At 40.9% G+C, this 18,001-nt stretch overlaps 1 protein-coding gene across 3 annotated transcripts in view; it reads left to right on the top strand.

Moving 5' to 3' along the window:
- Positions 1-17,502, top strand: part of ptprb (protein tyrosine phosphatase receptor type B) — an 88,374-nt gene extending 70,872 nt beyond the window's left edge. For 2 of the 3 annotated variants that reach the window (XM_033038168.1, XM_033038170.1), the window contains 10 exons: positions 103-120; positions 226-307; positions 452-542; positions 4,001-4,077; positions 4,192-4,326; positions 5,187-5,309; positions 7,238-7,401; positions 9,668-9,803; positions 11,594-11,714; positions 15,277-17,502. In XM_033038168.1, the coding sequence (XP_032894059.1) occupies positions 103-120; positions 226-307; positions 452-542; positions 4,001-4,077; positions 4,192-4,326; positions 5,187-5,309; positions 7,238-7,401; positions 9,668-9,803; positions 11,594-11,714; positions 15,277-15,299 (970 nt within the window). In that variant the 3' untranslated portion in view covers positions 15,300-17,502. Of the gene's footprint in view, positions 1-102; positions 121-225; positions 308-451; positions 543-4,000; positions 4,078-4,191; positions 4,327-5,186; positions 5,310-7,237; positions 7,402-9,667; positions 9,804-11,593; positions 11,715-12,061; positions 12,099-15,276 lie in introns of all 3 variants that reach the window. The other variant, XM_033038169.1, reaches the window with a different exon arrangement.
- Positions 17,503-18,001: the final 499 nt, after the last annotated feature.

Genomic DNA, 18,001 nt, shown 5'->3' with positions numbered 1-18,001 from the left:
CTCATCTCTTTCTGCAATGTGAGCTTTCCGGCTGCTTAGCAAAGAACATTTGAAATGAAAACCACTCACCTGAGCTCCGTTTTTTCCTCTTGTCCTTTACAGGAAGCCGCCAATCACAAGGTTTGTTTCATGGCCTCTTATCGGTGACAACTGGATCATTACACATTTAATGCAAGTGTGATTAATGTTGTATCTCACAAATCAACTCTGTCAAATTCATTCCAGAGAAATTATGACCAACCAGTTTGAAATTCAGTTCACCAAACTACAAGCAGATTCCAGTTATCTCCTGTCTGAGGAATATGAGGTAGGAGTCTAGCTTAAATTTATTTATGAATTATACTTAATACATTCCGTTGGCTTTGTGTGATGAGAGGGTACATCAGCATATACAGTATACATAAAAATTCCCTTACCTTGTTATACTGAGTTGCTGTCTTTTCTTTGAAAGGATTTAAAAGACATTGGAAGAAACCAGTGTTTTGAAACAGCACTTTTACCCGAGAATAGAGGGAAAAATCGATACAACAATATTCTGCCTTGTAAGTGTAACATATCATGTGTTATTAGTGTCTTGGGCTGGAATTTAGTGCTAACCAGCGGAGAAATGGTTTATAATTTCCCCACTAGATTGCTGATGCTGTTGTCTGACATACTCTGATAGATTTGATTAACCTCTCGCTGACTGAAGCTTCTTTAGTGCCGGATAGACTATGAGTTTGAGTGAATGATGGAGGAACCAAGACTGGTTATCATCAGGAGTTATGAGGAGTGGGTGACTGAATCAATGTAAGAGTGGCCTTCAGCGCTGTTTGCTGCTAAATAGCTGATTTATTCCAACGTCTGTTACTTTTTTTAATGTACCGTAGTTGATTCCAATGGCATAGAGCTGCATCGACCATGCATCAAAGAAGCAGCAACAAGTCCGTGCATTCATGGAGTACTTGTGCTTCCTTCCACATCCGACAGTTCCTATTATGCCTGCTTCAAATGATTACCTCACCTCCCCTTTAGGATTCATTTTTCATTTGATCGTAAATGAAAATTAAAAATAATGTCCATTCAGAAATCAGAAATCAGAAATAAAAACAGAAAATATTGATAACACACAGCAAGTCTTCATTCAGCTTGCAGCATTAATTTTGTTTCTCCTTCCGCAGATGCTGCTTGACTTTCTGAGTGCTGCCAATGTTTTCTCTTTTGATTTGCTGACCCTACAGGCTGCTCTGAAGTGTTTCTAAACCAGATTCCATGCTCCCTTGATGTGGCCAACCTGAGTTGCTGTTCTCACATAAAGCCTGTGAAATTGGCCTCCAGTGTTGCATTTCACATATGGAATGATGCACTGAAGTGACCTGTGTGGTTCCTGATGAAGATGCATGAAAAGCGTGATGAAACAGGAAATGCTAGAAACATTCAGCGTCAGGCAGCATCTGCGGAGAAGTAAACAGTTAATAATCCAGAACCGCAACCACTCGTCATTTTCTGCCTCAGAGGGCGGAGAAGGCCAGTTCTCTGGATACTTTCAAGAGAGAGCTTGATAGGACTCTTAAAGATAGCGGAGTCAGGTGATATGGGGAGAAGGCAGGCACGGGGTACTGATTGTAGATGATCAGCCATGATCACATTGAATGGCGGTGCTGGCTCGAAGGGCCGAATGGCCTACTCCTGCACCTATTGTCTATTGTCTATTGTCAGTCTCCAGCAATTTTCAGCAAGTTTTAATTTCAGATTTCCAGTATCTACATTTTTTTTTCATTTTTATTCGCTGACTGCTGGAAAGTGCATTAGACCTAACATTGCTCTTCCAAAGGCAGGCATGGGGCCAAGGAGAAACACAGGGGGAAAGGGGACTTGGCGATGTGCTGTTGCCTGTGTAAACAGCGGTGTCTATTGATTAAGTCCAATGTCATGAGTGGCTTCTCACCACTGTGAACACTGGGCAGATCAATGACCCAGTGAAGAGTGAACAGCTGCTGCAGTTTCCATGATCCTGGACATTGATAACTGATGTAGGCAGGAACCATCCCACTAGAGAGTGGTCCTGAGCTACTATCTACCTCATTGTAGTCCATCGGACTATCTTTGATTGGACTTTACTGGACTTTATCTTGCACTAAACGTTATTCACATTATTCTCTTTATCATGTATCCGTACACTGTGGATGGTTTGATTGTAATCATGCTTTGTCTTTGCGCTGACTGGTTCGCACGCTATAAAATCTTTTCACTGTACCTCGCTACACGTGACCATAAAATCAGCTCGAACCCAGGTGCAATGTATGAGGCATCATCACAGTGTTGACCCTATTGATGGCATTTCAGTCATGACCCCTGGACAACATGTCGCTATGTTGTCAGAATGATTTGTGAAGAGGCATAGATCACCCACAAAACCTCCAACATATGTCAGTACAGATGGATATGGATATGTGCAGCATGTGATGGTATTTGTTGTGTGACTAAAGCCATGGAAATGCCATGTGAACTAAGGTGAATGGTATCAAAGTGCTGGGGTCAGTTCCCCAATGGTCTCGATCTGAGCAAAATCTCATTTACGCTTTAAAAGATACAATTTCGAGGCTTAGTTTTTATTTGGTGATGCTTGTTAGTTGTACATTCATTGTTGAGTCAGAAGATTGGAAGTTCAAATGTTTTTTACAAATGTTTTTTACTTCATGGAAAATATTTTCAAAGAAAAATATATAAAATGCACAGTTCATATACAATATAGGAACATTTCACATATTAAGTGTCAAGATATTTCTGTGTTGCACCCTCCATTGAGCAATCTCACTTTTATAATGACAATGATGTAGTGCTATCTCACACTGTGTGCACAAGATATTTGGTGGAGAATTGTACATGGAACGTAGAAAGGAAGAACTCAGGATCAGGCCCATTGGCCCATGATGACTGGGCCGAACCTGATGGCAAATTAAACTAATCTGCCTGCATGTGATCCATTTCCCTCCATTCCCTGCATTCATGTGTCTAAAAGCCTCTTAAAAGACACCATCATATCTGCTTCCACCACCACCCCTGGCAGCACACTCCAGGCAGCTACACTCTCTGTGTAAAAAGTCTTGCTCCACACTATACCGTTGAAACTTCACCCCTCTGACCAACATCCCAGTCTTTTACATTTCCACCCTGGGAAAAAGGTTCTGACTGTCTACCCTATCAATGCCTCTCATAAATGTTACACTTCTATCAGTTACACTGTATCTTTTTCCATATTTCCTCTAAATAGGTAGGACCTTGTTTGAGTACGTCCCATAACATATCCCTGGTTCTGATCAGCGACACTTGATTGTGAACGTTCCATTTTACCAGAAGTCCAGCAGGTTCCAAGCAGATCACAGAGCCTCTATCAGTGGTCTTCCAGCCACATGTCTGCTTGCTGGAAGCACTCGCATCTTGTCCACGTACTCTAGACACTCCAGTTGTGCAGTGATAGTTGATAGAGTGAGGGTGTCACAGTAGCGCAGCTGGTCAAGCTGCTGCCTCACCTTGCCAGAGATATGGGTTCTATTCTGACCTTGGGTGCTATCTGTGTGGAGTTTGCATGTTTTCCCTGTGACCACATGGGTTTCCTCCAAGTATCTCTAAAACTAAAAACAAAAGTATTGCAATTTAAGGAACATAACAAACTGAGTCCTCTGCTAGTGTGGATCAGTGAATATTTAATGGAGATAAAATCACCATTCAACTGATTCCCATTTGTGAGGTAAGGATCAATTAAAATTATTTAAAATGTGTTGGTATAATAATATAATTAGCGTGTGATTTTTTTTGTGTGATGTTTGACCTCGCAAGTGATTAAGTAAATGCCTCTGATTTGCCCAATTAGATGCAATCATGAAGCATTTTAGGCCATGTTACTTGAATTATATGTTGAAGAAAGTGGGGATTTTTATAATGTATAAAGTATAATCAGGGTGTAGGTACAAAACAATAGATTGGTTCTTTTTATGATTCTGTTGTTGTTATCTATTAGATGATTCGACCAGGGTGAAATTAACCTACATTGATGACGACCCTTGTTCAGACTACATTAACGCTAGCTATATCCCAGTAAGTTAGCTTTGTACTTTGATATAGCTATTTCATATCATCCTGTCACTTTCATCATTTGAATGCCTTTTACGTTTTTGCTGATATGTTTCTCTATGCTTTTCACAATTTTAGGGTTGCAGTTTTCGAAGGGAATACATTGCGACTCAGGGCCCCTTACCTGGAACTAAAGATGACTTTTGGAAAATGGTTTGGGAACAAAATGTTCATAATATCGTGATGGTCACCCAGTGCGTGGAAAAGGGAAGGGTAAGTAGATGAAATTGCTTTTCCCTTGGGAATCATTCGTATTATTTTCCAATAGTTTTATAGGTCTAGTTTCATCTTGCATACACATTGAAACATCAGATGGTAGAGTGTAATGGTGTTGTTACTCAGCTAATAATCCAGGACATTTGATCAGATCCTATGGTGGAGGAAAATCTAGAAATTAAAAGTAGGTGTTTGCAAGTGACTGGCTGGAATCTTTCAATGTTCATCCTAGTCTTTAGAGAAGGGCACTAGTTGTCCTAGAAGGCCATAAACCAATGTGAATAATCTTAAACTGCTCTCTCTGAAGTAGTGTAGCATGTCACTGATTTGATTAAACAGTGAGTCTGAAGAACGGTCTCAACCCGAAACGTCACCAATTCCTTCTCTCCAGAGATGCTGCCTGACCCGCTGAGTTACTGCAACTTTTTGTGTCTATCTTTGGATCAAACAGTAGGCAGTCTGCATGCAACTGCTCAATGTAACTAGGAATGAGCAATAAACAAAGGCTGGATGAACTCAGCAGGTCAGGAAGCATCTATAGTAGGAATGGGCCAATGACATTTCGGGTCGGTACCCTTCTTCAGACGATGAGCCATATATGTTGGCCTTGCCATTGATGCCCACATCCCAAAATATAATTATTCCACAATTCCTAATGACAGCAAACAAACTGCTAAGAAATTATATAAATGTTTTACTTGTGTTATTCCCCCAAGGGTTCTGTCAAAATGTTATCAAAAGTAATCAAAGAGAGATTTTGAAGACTTATTCTTACGCCCAAATTGTAACTGCTACTGTAAGTTTTGTTGTGCATGGAAAACCCAGTGAGAGTTTACTTTATGTATCACAATCAACAGGTAAAATGTGATCATTACTGGCCCTTTGATCATGATGCCTTGTATTACGGAGATCTCATTGTCCAAATGCTGTCCGAATCCGTCTTGCCCGAATGGACAATCAGAGAGTTCAAAATTTGCAATGTAAGGATCTTTTAATTGTATTTTCATGAATTGTACATCTCTGCTTTTTCTATAAAGAACTGTAAATGAATTTGTTTCCACGATGGGAACGGGATTCTTCCTATGTTTATGTGTGCTTTACTCTACCAGTTCATTTACAACACATTGTGATATAAACTGGCAACATCCCAAAGAAATGCGACATACTTTTCGTGACATAGGAGGCGGTCATTTGGCCCATCAGACCCTATCAGCAACTAACTACAGTAGACCCATTACTTCCCCCCACTTCTTCATTTCCCCGCAGCCTTTCCTCTCCCACATCCCTTCAACTCCGCTTTGAATACTTTTACCACTAATCTGCATTAAGGGGCAATTGACATTAGCCTTTGGGTGGGAGGAATTTGGAATATGTGACAGAAATCCCACAGTCACGGAGAGAATGCGTAAACTCTCTGCTGACGGGACCAGAGGCAAGGAATGAACCAGGGTCCCTAGAGCTTCAGACTTTAGAGATACAGCATGGAAACAGGTTCTTCCGCCCACTGAGTCCACACTGTCCCGCCTTTGCCCCGTACACTAACGCCATCTTACACACTAGGAACAATTTTATAATTTAGCCAATTAACCTACAAACCTGTACGTCTCTGGTGCTATAAGGCAGCAACTCTACCACACCAGGGCCATTCACCTCCCCCCCCCCCCCCCCCCCCCCCCCCCGGACCACGACCCACATACGGGGAGATTCACCCCCCCACCCCGGCCCACACACGGGGAGATTCACCCCCCTAACAACTCCTAATCCATTACCTTGGTGCTCGGGTTCAGACTGCCCAAGTCCCGCTGCCCGGGGACGTCATGTCCGTTATTTGGCTTTTCAGCGTTGCATCCTTTCGGTTATTTGGCTTTTCGGCGTCTTGTCCGTTCGGTGAGTTGGCTTTTCGGCGTTGCGCCGTTTTGGTTATTTGGCTTTTGGCATCGTACGCTTTCGGTTATTTGGCTTCCACTTCTGCACTTCGGCATCTTGTCCTTCGATGCCACGTCCGCATACGGAAGAATAGTTACTAGTCAGGTGTTGTACAAATCTGTGGACTGTTCAGTGATATGCCTGTATGCCACTTTATGTACATGTTTTAGTAATGTTGATTGAGAAACATAATGATCAGATAAGCAAGAATAACTTCTATAAAATGGTGATGCAGAAGCTTTTTTGGTCACTTTGATTCAGTCACGCAGCATGGAAACAGGCCCTTCGATCCAACTTGCCATACCAACCAAGATGCCCCATGTACCTGCAATTAACCCATATCTTTTTAAACCTTTCCTATCCATGTACCCTGTCCTTTCAACTCGTCTTTTAAATGTTGTTATGGTACCCGCCTCAGCTACCTCCTCTGGCAGTTTGTTCAATATACCCGCCCCACTTTGTGTGAGAAGGTTACCCGTCAGGCTCCTATTCAATCTTTCCTCTCTCACCTTAACCCTATATCGTCTGCTTCCTGATTCCTCCACTCAGGGTAAAAGGCTCTGTGAATTTACTCTATCTATTCACTTCATGATCGTATACACATCTATAAGATTGCCCCTCATCCGCCATCGCTACAAGGAATAAAGTCCTAGCCTGCCCTGTATAGCTCAGCTCCTCGAGTCCCGGCAACATCCTCGTAAATCATTTCTGCCTCCTTTCCAGCATAGCAACATCTTTTCAAAATCAGGATGACCAAAGCTGGACGCAATAATCCACCAGTGTCTTGTCCAACTGTAGCATAACATGCCAACTATGGGACAGCGATGCTTTTTCACCATTTTGTCTGGAGTGTGAAACTGCTCAGAAGCCAGAACCTGTGTTCTTGTCTCAAGTCTCAAACTCAGAAGTGACTGTGTCATCAATTGACCTGCAGATGACTTACGAGGACCTGATTTGTTCAATTCCTTTCATTGGTGTGTAGGAGGAGCAACTCGACTGTGCTCGAATCATTCGTCACTTTCACTACACTGTTTGGCCAGATCATGGGGTGCCGGAAACAGCACAATCTTTAATCCAGTTTGTGCGAACCGTGAGAGATTATATTAACAGATCACCAAACTCGGGATCTACTGTTATACATTGCAGGTTAGTGATGTACTTTGTAGCAAGAAAATTATAGATGTTGACTAACTGCAGTGAAGATACTGTGGAAATATAACAATATCATCTACAACCATGTCGTTATTCAAATACTGGTGGTTCAGATAAATTCTTCGCAGTGTGATTGGGCTAACGTATGAGGAGCATTTTGCGGCTCTGAGCTTGTAGTCGCTGGGGTTTAGAAGGATGAGCGGGGGAGGAGATCTCATTCAAACCTATTGAATAAAGAAAGGACTAGATAGCATGGATGTGGGGAGGATGTTTCCAGTAGAGAGAGAAAGAGAGTCCAGAATCAGAAGGAGCAGCCTCAGAATAATAGGGCAGTATCTTTAGAATGGAGATGAGGGGGAATTTCCTGAGCCAGAGGGTGATGAATCTGTGGACTTCATTGCCACAGAAGGCAGTGGCCAAGTCATTTGGGTATTTTTAAAGCAGTGATTGATAGGTTCTTGATTTGTAAGAGCATCGCAGGTTACAGGGAGAAAGCAGGAGAATGGGGTTGAGAAGGAAAAATATATCAGCAATGATCGAATGGCGGAGCAGACTTGATGGGCCGAATGGCCTAATCCTGCTCCTATATGGTCTTACTAGAAAGCATAGCAGAGATGATTACTCTCTTCCAAGCCCCTATTATCATTGCAACCCAGAGGGTGCCTTAATGATGGAATCATTAGAATTAATTGACGACACTGATCAAGGTGGCAGGGTGGAGCGTTTTTACTAAGGGTGGAACATTTTTGCAGATCAGTCAAGCAGTATCAGCAAGAAGCCAACCAAATCAAACAAATCATACTCAGCTCCAGATTAAAACTAAATCATCTACTCTCACAATGAATCTTAATCTTAGCTTCAGATATTCTAGAATAGAGGGAAGGATATAATCTACAGTACAGTATATATAAGTCTCCCATATTAGGATTAGTTTTGCCATTTCTTGTGTTGTCTCAGAGTAAATGACTAAAGACCGATATAGAATAGTCGTGGCTCATTTATTGGACTGGCAGCCAGAATTCTAGAGCATTGATTCCATGGTACATGTTTGAATCTTACATGGCAGCTTGGGAGTTTAATTCAACAATTTAAATCAATCTGGAGATAGAACAGAAAGCCAATCTCAGTGACTGTGAGTTTGAAATGACTGGATTGTCTTTAAAACCCATTTGCTTCACTAATCATAGAATCCTACAGAACGGAAACAGACCCTTCGACCCAACTCGTCCTTCTAAGCCAGTCTTATTTACCCACTGTTGGCCCATGTCATTCTAACTTGCCCCAGGGAAGGAAATCTCCCATCTCTGCAGGGAGATCTCTCATCTTCCAGTCAATATGGAGATCATGTTGCAGTTTTATAAGACGTTGGTGAGACCGCATTTAGAGTATTGTGTTCAGTTCTGGGAACCATGTTATAGGAAAGACATTGTCAAGCTTGAAAGGGTTCAGAGAAGATTTACGAGGATGTTGCCAGGACCAGAGGGTGTGAGCTATAGGGAGAGGTTGAGTATGCTGGGTCTCTATTCCATGGAGCGCAGGAGGATGACGGATGATCTTATAGAGGTGTACAAAATCATGATAGGAATAGATCGGGTAAATGCACAGTATTTCTTGCCCAGAGTAGGGGAATCGAGGACCAGAGAACATAGGTACAAGGTGAAGGGGAAAATATTTTATAGGAATCTGAGGAGTCACTTTTTCGCACAAAGGGTGGTGGGCGTATGGAACAAGCTGCCGGAGGAGGTAGTTGAGTCTGGGACTATCCCAAGGTTTGACAGGTACATTGATAGGAAAAGATTGGAGGGATATGGACCAAACGCAGGCAGGTGGGACTAATGTAGCTGGGACATGTTGGCCGGTGTGGACAAGTTGAGCCGAGGGGGCCGGTTTCAACATTGTATCACTCTATGACTCTATCTGACCATGTGTAACTCTAGATCCTACAATGTGAAGGACTGCTAACAATTTCATCAGGAACAATTAGCAAGCAGCACTGGTGACATTCCATGAACAGTTTTATGCAGCTGGATTAGCACCAAAAGGGCTTCATCCAAACTCATTTCAAGTTATCAGGACAGTACCGAATTTTGACCCTGTCAATTCAACCTGGATTTGAATTGGGATGTTTAATTTGAAAGTTCAATGAGGTTAATAATATCTACAACCTGTCTTGTCGCTGATATGATATTTGCTAATTGAGGATATTCAGTTCACCTTGGTAGTTGCGTCTTATTTTATGAAAACGTCCTTATTTTTACAGTGCTGGTGTTGGTCGGACAGGGACATTTATTGCTTTAGACAGAATCCTTCAGCAGCTGGAGATCAAGGACTCAGTGGACATTTATGGAACAGTTTATGACCTGAGGCTCCACAGGGTACATATGGTGCAAACTGAGGTAATATGATTTAATTACAGAACCAAACATGATGCAGTACTGTAGATTGGTTTATGCATGCACGTGTTGTGTAGATGTCATATTTATAAGTACAATTTAGCTTTGTAATATCTGAATAGACAGCAGTTTTGTACTTCCAGTGGTTCAATGCTGCTATTATTGTCATGTGCAAATGCACAGTGAAATAATTTTCTTACATGCAGGCCATTACCGTATTTTCAAAGTCCAGTCCATGCTCTAGATCTTCTGATCCAGGCAAGCCCCTGGCTGCTGTGGGCCTCCAGCTATCGGCTTCCTTGAATGCAATGTCGCGCTCTTCGCCCTTCCACCTTTGTCCCTGCTGCAGCCTCCCCTACCAGCCTTGTGCTTCACAAGACACGTCCATCGTCATCACTGACTCCATCTTCCAGTCTTCGGGGGATGAGCACGGGCCGACCCGGCAGTTCTCTCCCTGCAGGCCACGGTCCACCGGGTCCTCTGACCGATTGCCGGCTCACTTCCGTGTGTGTGTGTGTGTGTGTGTGTGTGCAGCAGAATTACAACTGTCTTCACATTAAAACTGCAGACCATTACCAGCTATTCTTTCATCCCGACCTTTCTATGTTTCTATGTTTCCCACTCTTCTTGCACTCACGGCCACTTTGTGCTGGCGTCTCAGTGGATCAATCTTCATCATCAGTGGGTTACTGTGATCATGAATAACGGCCACTACACACCTGTCACTCGATGAAAGAGGACCAAATACAAACGCCTCTTGCTTATTCCCTTCACTCTCATATAATTCAAGTATCAGGCAAAGCTTCCTATTCATCAACTCCACAGTGTTGCAGAACAAAGTGTCATGTTGCTCATCATTCTGATACTTATGTGCCCTTCTAATCAGGAGTGATGGCTGTTATATTTATCTATTACTCATCAAACTAATAATACCTTTCGGACATCTCATGCATCACCATATAAATAACCGCAGAACCTAATAACATGCAGAAAAAGAGAATTAATGTTATTCATATGGTTATGGGAAGATGATAGAAGCAGCAACAAATCTCCACAGATTATAGCCCATATAATGGCATTGTGCATGAATCAGCTCAGAGCTGCTCATTCCCCATTTGAGGTTACAATTCAAGTTGTCAGAGACACAGCAGAAAATCCTCCATCAGAATGTAGTACTTCGTCCAAGGAAATGCAAATAGAGGGAGATATTGCAATAACAAAATAATGGAATTATACACGGCAACCGGTAACTCAAATATAATCCTCCATTGTCACTGAAACCATGGAATATTTAAGAAACAAGGACAGAAAATGTAAGTGTACAGAAAGGAATTGCAGATGTGTAGGAAAGAACTGCAGATTCTGGTTTACACCGAAGATAGGCACAAAATGCTGGAGTAACTCAGCAGGACAGGCAGCATCTCCGGAGAGAAGGAATGGGTGACGTTTCGGGTCGAGACCCTTCTTCAGACTGAAGTAGGGTCTCCACCCGAAACGTCACCTATTCCTTCTCCCCAAAGGAACTGCAGGTGCTGGTTTACACTGAAGATAGACACAAAGCATTGGAGTAACTCAGCTGGTCAGGCAGCATCTCTGGAGAAAAAGGATGTGACGTTTTGTGATGGGACCCTTCTTCAGACGGAAAATGAGCGAATTTTATAAAATGTAAGGTTTAGTTGGAGAGGTATTTAAGTAACAAAATCTGTGAATGAATTTGCAACATTTATTGATAATAATGTCTCTCGTTGCCTGCCTGTAAACATAACTCATTGCTTCCTATGTTTTTCTTTCAGTGTCAATATGCATATTTACACTTGTGCACCAGGGATGTTTTAAGGAGCAGAAAGCTACGAGGTGAACAAGAAAATCCATTGTTTCCCATATACGAAAATGTAAATCCAGAGTATCACAGAGGTATGCAAATTAATTTGGTGAATTTCCATGGAATATTCATAAAACACTTCAATTCAAAAGCAGGCTGTCTGATTCATGAACCATTTACTGCCTTTCATTTTATCACAATTGGGGGGAGAAGGTGAACTGTTAATTTATTGCAATTTCTAACTTTAAAAAATCCATATAAGCTGGCAAGAGTGCAGAGAAGATTTATGAGGATGTTGCCAGGACTTGAGGGCCTGAGCTATAGGGAGATGTTGGACAGCCTCAGACTTTATTCCTTGGAGCGCAGGAGGCTGAAGGGTCATCTTATAGAGAAGTACAAGATCATGATGGTAATAGGGTGAATGTGTTTTTTTACCCAGTGTAGGGAAATCAAGAACCAGAGGACATAGGTTTAAGGTAAGATGTGATACATTTAATAAGAAACTGTGGGGCTATTTTTCGGTGGGTATATGGAATGAGCTGCCAGAAGAGGTAGTTGAGGAAGGTACTATAACAGCATCTTACTGAGTATATAATGGTACATACTAATATGGAGAAAGGTGGCAGGCAGGCAAATTCATTGACTTCTGAGAAAAAATATCTTCCACGGATCCAGGTTAGAGAGCTGGCATTGTGAAAATGTCCTTAATATTACAGCAAAGGCCATTTGGTCCCAATGATACTTTATTGTCATGTGTTCCTCAGTACAGTGGGGGGTTTTTGCACATAGTTCAGTCACAATCCTAATATACATTAGACACAATCATACCAAGTTCAAGAGTGTAAGATAGTAGACTACACCAAGTCAGTACACAAGAGTCGCCATGCTTCAGGTGCCATCTTGTACCCTACAAGTCCAATTATTTAAAAAGGGTTAATGTCTTAGTTTGGCCATAAAGGCCTGGTGTCCTGTCTATTTTCTGATTTGGTCAAGTGAGGTCAAAATATAAATACTGACATCCAATAAAGTAGTTACCGCCTGCTAATTTTCATCCACAATTTTATTCACAAGATTCCTGTTGACATTCAGTACTTGCTTCAGTGAAACTTTGAAACCATTAGCAGTTCGATGGCCAGGGGTTAGATTTTGCTGTTGCTTGCTGATGAATGTTTTCTTGTCAACCAAGGTCCATCAACTTTGGTTTGGGTGCATGCCACACCTTACATTAGCGAATACACCAGAATACTTTGAATCAAGAAACAAATAATAAAACAATGCAGGCTAACATGCACACAGCTCCAAGCCAGCAGATTAAACAAAGAAAGACACAAAATGCTGGAGTAACTCAGTAGGTCAGGCTGAGAACAAAGATTGGTGATGTTTCAGGTTGGGACCCTTCTTCTGAATCAAATTTATTTTTTTTAACTTCCTGATCAAAAATAGAAAATGGAGAACCTGGATAACGTTTTATCCACGTCCTCCAGGGATACTACCTGACCGGCTGAGTTACTCCAGCATTTTGTGTCTTTCTTTGGTATAAATCAGCATCTGCAGTTCCTTGTTACTAGAGTAAGCCAAAAACTCTTACCAAACTTCAAAAAGTAGGAACATGGAAAAGGCAGGAATTATGAAAGGGATCTTCAGAAAGTAGAAAGGCATTGGCACAGTCTCAAATATTGGAATAAAGATCGTGGGAAAAACTGATCAAACCCATGATGCTGGACTGGAGCAAAGGCAAAACTTCAGGAGGGATATCAAGGTAGACAAAAATGCTGGAGAAACTCAGCGGGTGAGGCAGCATCTATGGAGCGAAGGAAATGGGCGACGTTTCGGGTCGAGACCGTTCTTCAGACTCGGATATCAATGTAAGGATAAGGAGGCTGATTTGTTGATAGCCAGGAATTGTTGGTGCTCACTGAGTCCAGGGCTGTGAGAGAGTGAAGACAAAGTTGGCAACATTCAGAATGAGCTCCAAATTGTGGTGGGAAGCAGGGAATGTAACAAGATGACCATTGAGGCTCACTGGACAGAATATCAAATAAACCACAAATGATGTAAAGATTAATAAGGAATCAAATGCTCGAGTATTGAGATAGAGCTAGCACTAAATAAATAAAACAGATGGTGAGCGTTGCTATAGTTATTTTTCAAAATTGAATTAATAATGGAAAACATTAAACAGCTAAATTGTCATTCTTCATTTTATGGAAACAAATAATATCAGAAATAGCTGAAGGCCAGGAATTGGAAGAGTGGGAGGAACTCAGGAAAATTATGAATCGCCAGAGAAACGGTACTGAGGAAATTGTTGGAAATGGGGCTCTCTAATCTCCACGTCCTAATGGACTTTATTCAAAGGTCTTAAAAGAAAAGGCAAGTGAGATAATGGATGCCTTCATTTTAATTTTCCAAAACTCCGTAGATTTTGGAAAAGGTTCAGTTGGATTGGAATATAACACATGTTCCTCATTTCTTCAAAAAGGGAGGAAGACAGAGAGCAGGAAACTACAGGCTGAGTAGGGAAAATGTATTAAAGATGTTGTAGATTGGGTGATCTTGAACTTTAGATTGTATTCTTTGGCTATTTACAGATGGTAAAGAAGATTGGGTGCTTTTGAAACTCTCTTCCTCAAAGAGTAATGGAAGCTGAATATTTTTGGCAGAGATAGATGAATATTTGATTAGCTGGCAGCGAAATATTTTATTATGTAGATGGAAATGTCCAGTTATGATTGGAATACCATCAGCCATCGCTTTATTAAATGGCAGAATAGTCTTGAGGGTCGAAATGACCTGCTCCTCCACCTACTTCATATGTTTGTATTTATCTTTGTTCATCGACAATATCTTTCATAATTTGAACGGTCAAAAGACTTATTGCAGCAATAGATTAGAAAATTATTTTCCAAATGAAGGATTGCAAACTTTGAATCTGATACAGCCTTGATACGGTATTCGTCCAGAAAATACTTGAAACTTTAGATTACAACCAATTGCATATCTGCAAAGGGCTGAACAAACCTGTGGAGCATAGAAAATATTTTTACTTGGTGATTACGAGTAAAAAGAAGAAATGATGATCCTTCAACCAGCACCAACATTAATATTCTATTGACTTTATTACTGTAGATAAATGGGCCACATGATTTTTACATTACAACAATAATTATATGTCAACGCTACCTCAAGGAGCTCAATGAAAATCATAAATTCATTTCAATCAAATAATTCCTTTGCATTTATTTTCTCTATAAGAAGGAACTTCACTAAAATGGTTCCATTGCAGTTTATATTTTGGAGCCTAATCTATAATATCAATTCCACCTCAAACAAAAAGTCTATAAATGTTGCAACCATCGTATGGCATCAGGCCACACATTGTTGATTAAGGTGGGTTAAATGTTGCTAGAGTGGCAGATGCGAACAAATTGACTGTACTTGCCTATAACAATAAACCTGACTGGACTTGACCCAGAGGTGTTGCAAACCTAGAAGGTGGCAACCTGACATCGGAGGGAGATGCGAATGGGGCTTTACTAGAAATCTCCACTTCAAAACGAAGCAGCAGGAAATTACCAATTATGGGATAATTTAAAATCGATTTAGAATTTTATTTCAAATCATTAATGTTATTTCTCTTTATTAATCCCATAGACTTCCTCTTTGGAAGACACTAAAGAATGCAGAGAAACTGTCACCAGGATGTAATGAACCTCATTTGCAGCACTGCTAAATATGCACTAAAATAATACCAGGCCGTGGATTCCATGTGTGTATAATTTATTGCCTGGTATTCCCTTTGGATATTATTATAATTTAAATGTATTAGAGATTATTGTATATACATATATTTCAAATAAATATTTCTTATATATATTTTTCAAACTGGTGGGCTTATGTATTTTATATTACCTATTACAAAAATGTATCTGATGCAAGAAAGAAAAAGTAATCTGTATATAATTCTGTTCATTTTGATTGATTTTTAAATGTTAATATTCAGAATGCAATATTCTATGTGATCCATGTTGTTTTATAAGTGGAGATCCAATATTTGGAAGGATTATTATAACTGTGCACTAGAAGGGTGATGTGTTGATACATACTGTAGCGTGTCTGTTCTGGGAGTGCATGGGAAAAATAATCACAAGGGCCTTTGATTCTGCAACAAAGGCAGCAAATTTCATATTAATATTTCTGTAGAATGAGTGCATTCGGCCCATTGATTCCATGCTGGCTCTCAAAGCAATTCCATAATTCCCATTGTCCCACTTATCTCACATGCTCATCAACCTATCACCCACTACACCAAGGGTAGTTTACAGAGGCCAGTTACCGTGCCGACCAGCACATCTTTAGGATGTGGAAGGATACCAGAGCACCAGAGGGATGCCCACACATTCACATTGATAATGTACAGCGGTATCCACACATATGGTACCTAAAATTAGAGTCATACAACGTGGAAACGGGCCCTTTAGCCTAACTTGCCCATGTTGACCAACATGTCCTATCTACATTAGTCCCACCTACCTGCTTTTGGCCCATATCCCTCTAAACCTATCCTATCCATGCACCTGTCTAAATGTGTTTTAAACATTATGATAGTACCTGCCTCACCTACCTCCTATGACATCTCGTTCCGTATACCTATCACTCTTTGTGTAAAAAATATTTCCCTCTGGTTTCTATTAAATCTTTTCCCCTGACGTTAAACCACAGTGCCCAGTTCTTGATTCCCCTACTCTGAATTAAAGATTCTGTGCGTTTACCCTGTCTATTCCTCTCATGATCTTAAGCACCTCCTCTATAAGAGCACACCTCATTCTCCTGTGCTCCGTGCAATAAAGTCCTAGTCTACTCAACCTCTCCCTATAACTCAGGCCCTCAAATCCTGGCAACATCCTCGTAAATCTTCTCTGCACCCTTTCCAGCTTAACAACATCTTTACTATAAAGGGTGACCTGTCACTACTCAAAGCTATTTTGTTGCCTGCTCAACATATATCCATTATTACAAGTATTAAAATATTCCCAGTCGGTTTTCGTGCTAACAGTTGACCTCACAATCTAGCAGTCAGGTCATCCAGCCTCAGGAACATCAGTGGAGATGGTGACACAGAACATAGTACGATATAGCACAGAAACAGGCCCTGCTGCCTGCAACTTCCGTGTCGTACATGATGCCTAGATAAACTAACCTCATCTGCTTGCACATGATCCATATGCCTCCGTTGCCTGCATATCCACGTGATCTCCCTGCACTAACCTCCCATCAGAGAGGGAGACAATGGGCACTGTTCCTCCACAAGGACCCATGTCAGCAGAACTTAAAAGCCACTCGCTAGCCCGCAAGCCCTAAATTTTAACCTTATTTCTTTCCTGAACTTACTTATAATAAAGAACCAGTTTAAGAGATTTTTAATTGCTGAAATGTTTCCCCAAATTTAAATTAATGCTTATACAAAAACTCCATTGATGGTAATTTAATTAAGCATAATGTTTCCTGCTGAACTGTAAACTAGCCTGTGGTTTCCCTAGAGGACGGGCAGACAAGTATCACATTATTTTGTTCAGCCGCTTGCTAAAAATGCCTTTTTGTTATTGCATCTGTTTGAAATGAACCAATTCGCCTTTAAATGAAAACAATTGTTAGAACAAAGACTATTTTTAAATTAAAGTTAGGAACGTCAGTCGGTGCAGTACAAAGTGTCCTACATGTAGCTGTCTTATTCCTGTATTTGCCTTCAGTCCAACTGGGGTTTCAAAGCTATGGATTCAATGATATCTTAAATTATCTTTAATTTATATAAACCTATGTCAATAGAAGCTGCAGAAAGTTTTTATAATGTAGAAAATTAAAATACAAGCTTAAAGAAAATGTTTGCACTGTACTTTCTGTTTGCAACATTCAGGCACCCATTTGGTTTTCCATATGTCACAGGTTGGGTAGGGAGGGTGATTGAATCTTCCGAGATCTAGTCACTAGTGATATGCTGCACATTGAGCAATTTATCATTCGAATGATATGACGGGAATCTTGAAAAGATGTTTGTGCTCCCAGTCAGAGATTGGAGAAAAAGAGAAGATGTGAGAGAGATTTACGTATGGTAATGAAATAAGAGCTTTCGGCTACAGGGTTAGACCAATGAAGGCTGAGAGAAGATTTAATGGAGGTAAACCATGACTGGTTTAGACAGTGCAGGGAAAGGTTAAATGCTCCGACCAAACAGTTTCAGGAGCAGGGATCACAGATTTAAAACTTTGAACCAAAGGTACAAGAGGGATGCAAGGAAACACCTTTTTTTCCTGAATACATGCACAGTGATTTTTTTGGAGCACACTGTTTGTAGAGGTAATGGAAACAGAATCAATAGAGC

This window comes from Amblyraja radiata, chromosome 19, assembly GCF_010909765.2.
Source record: "Amblyraja radiata isolate CabotCenter1 chromosome 19, sAmbRad1.1.pri, whole genome shotgun sequence".
Classification (NCBI taxonomy): domain Eukaryota; kingdom Metazoa; phylum Chordata; class Chondrichthyes; order Rajiformes; family Rajidae; genus Amblyraja; species Amblyraja radiata.
This window is presented reverse-complemented; position numbering and strand designations above follow the sequence as displayed.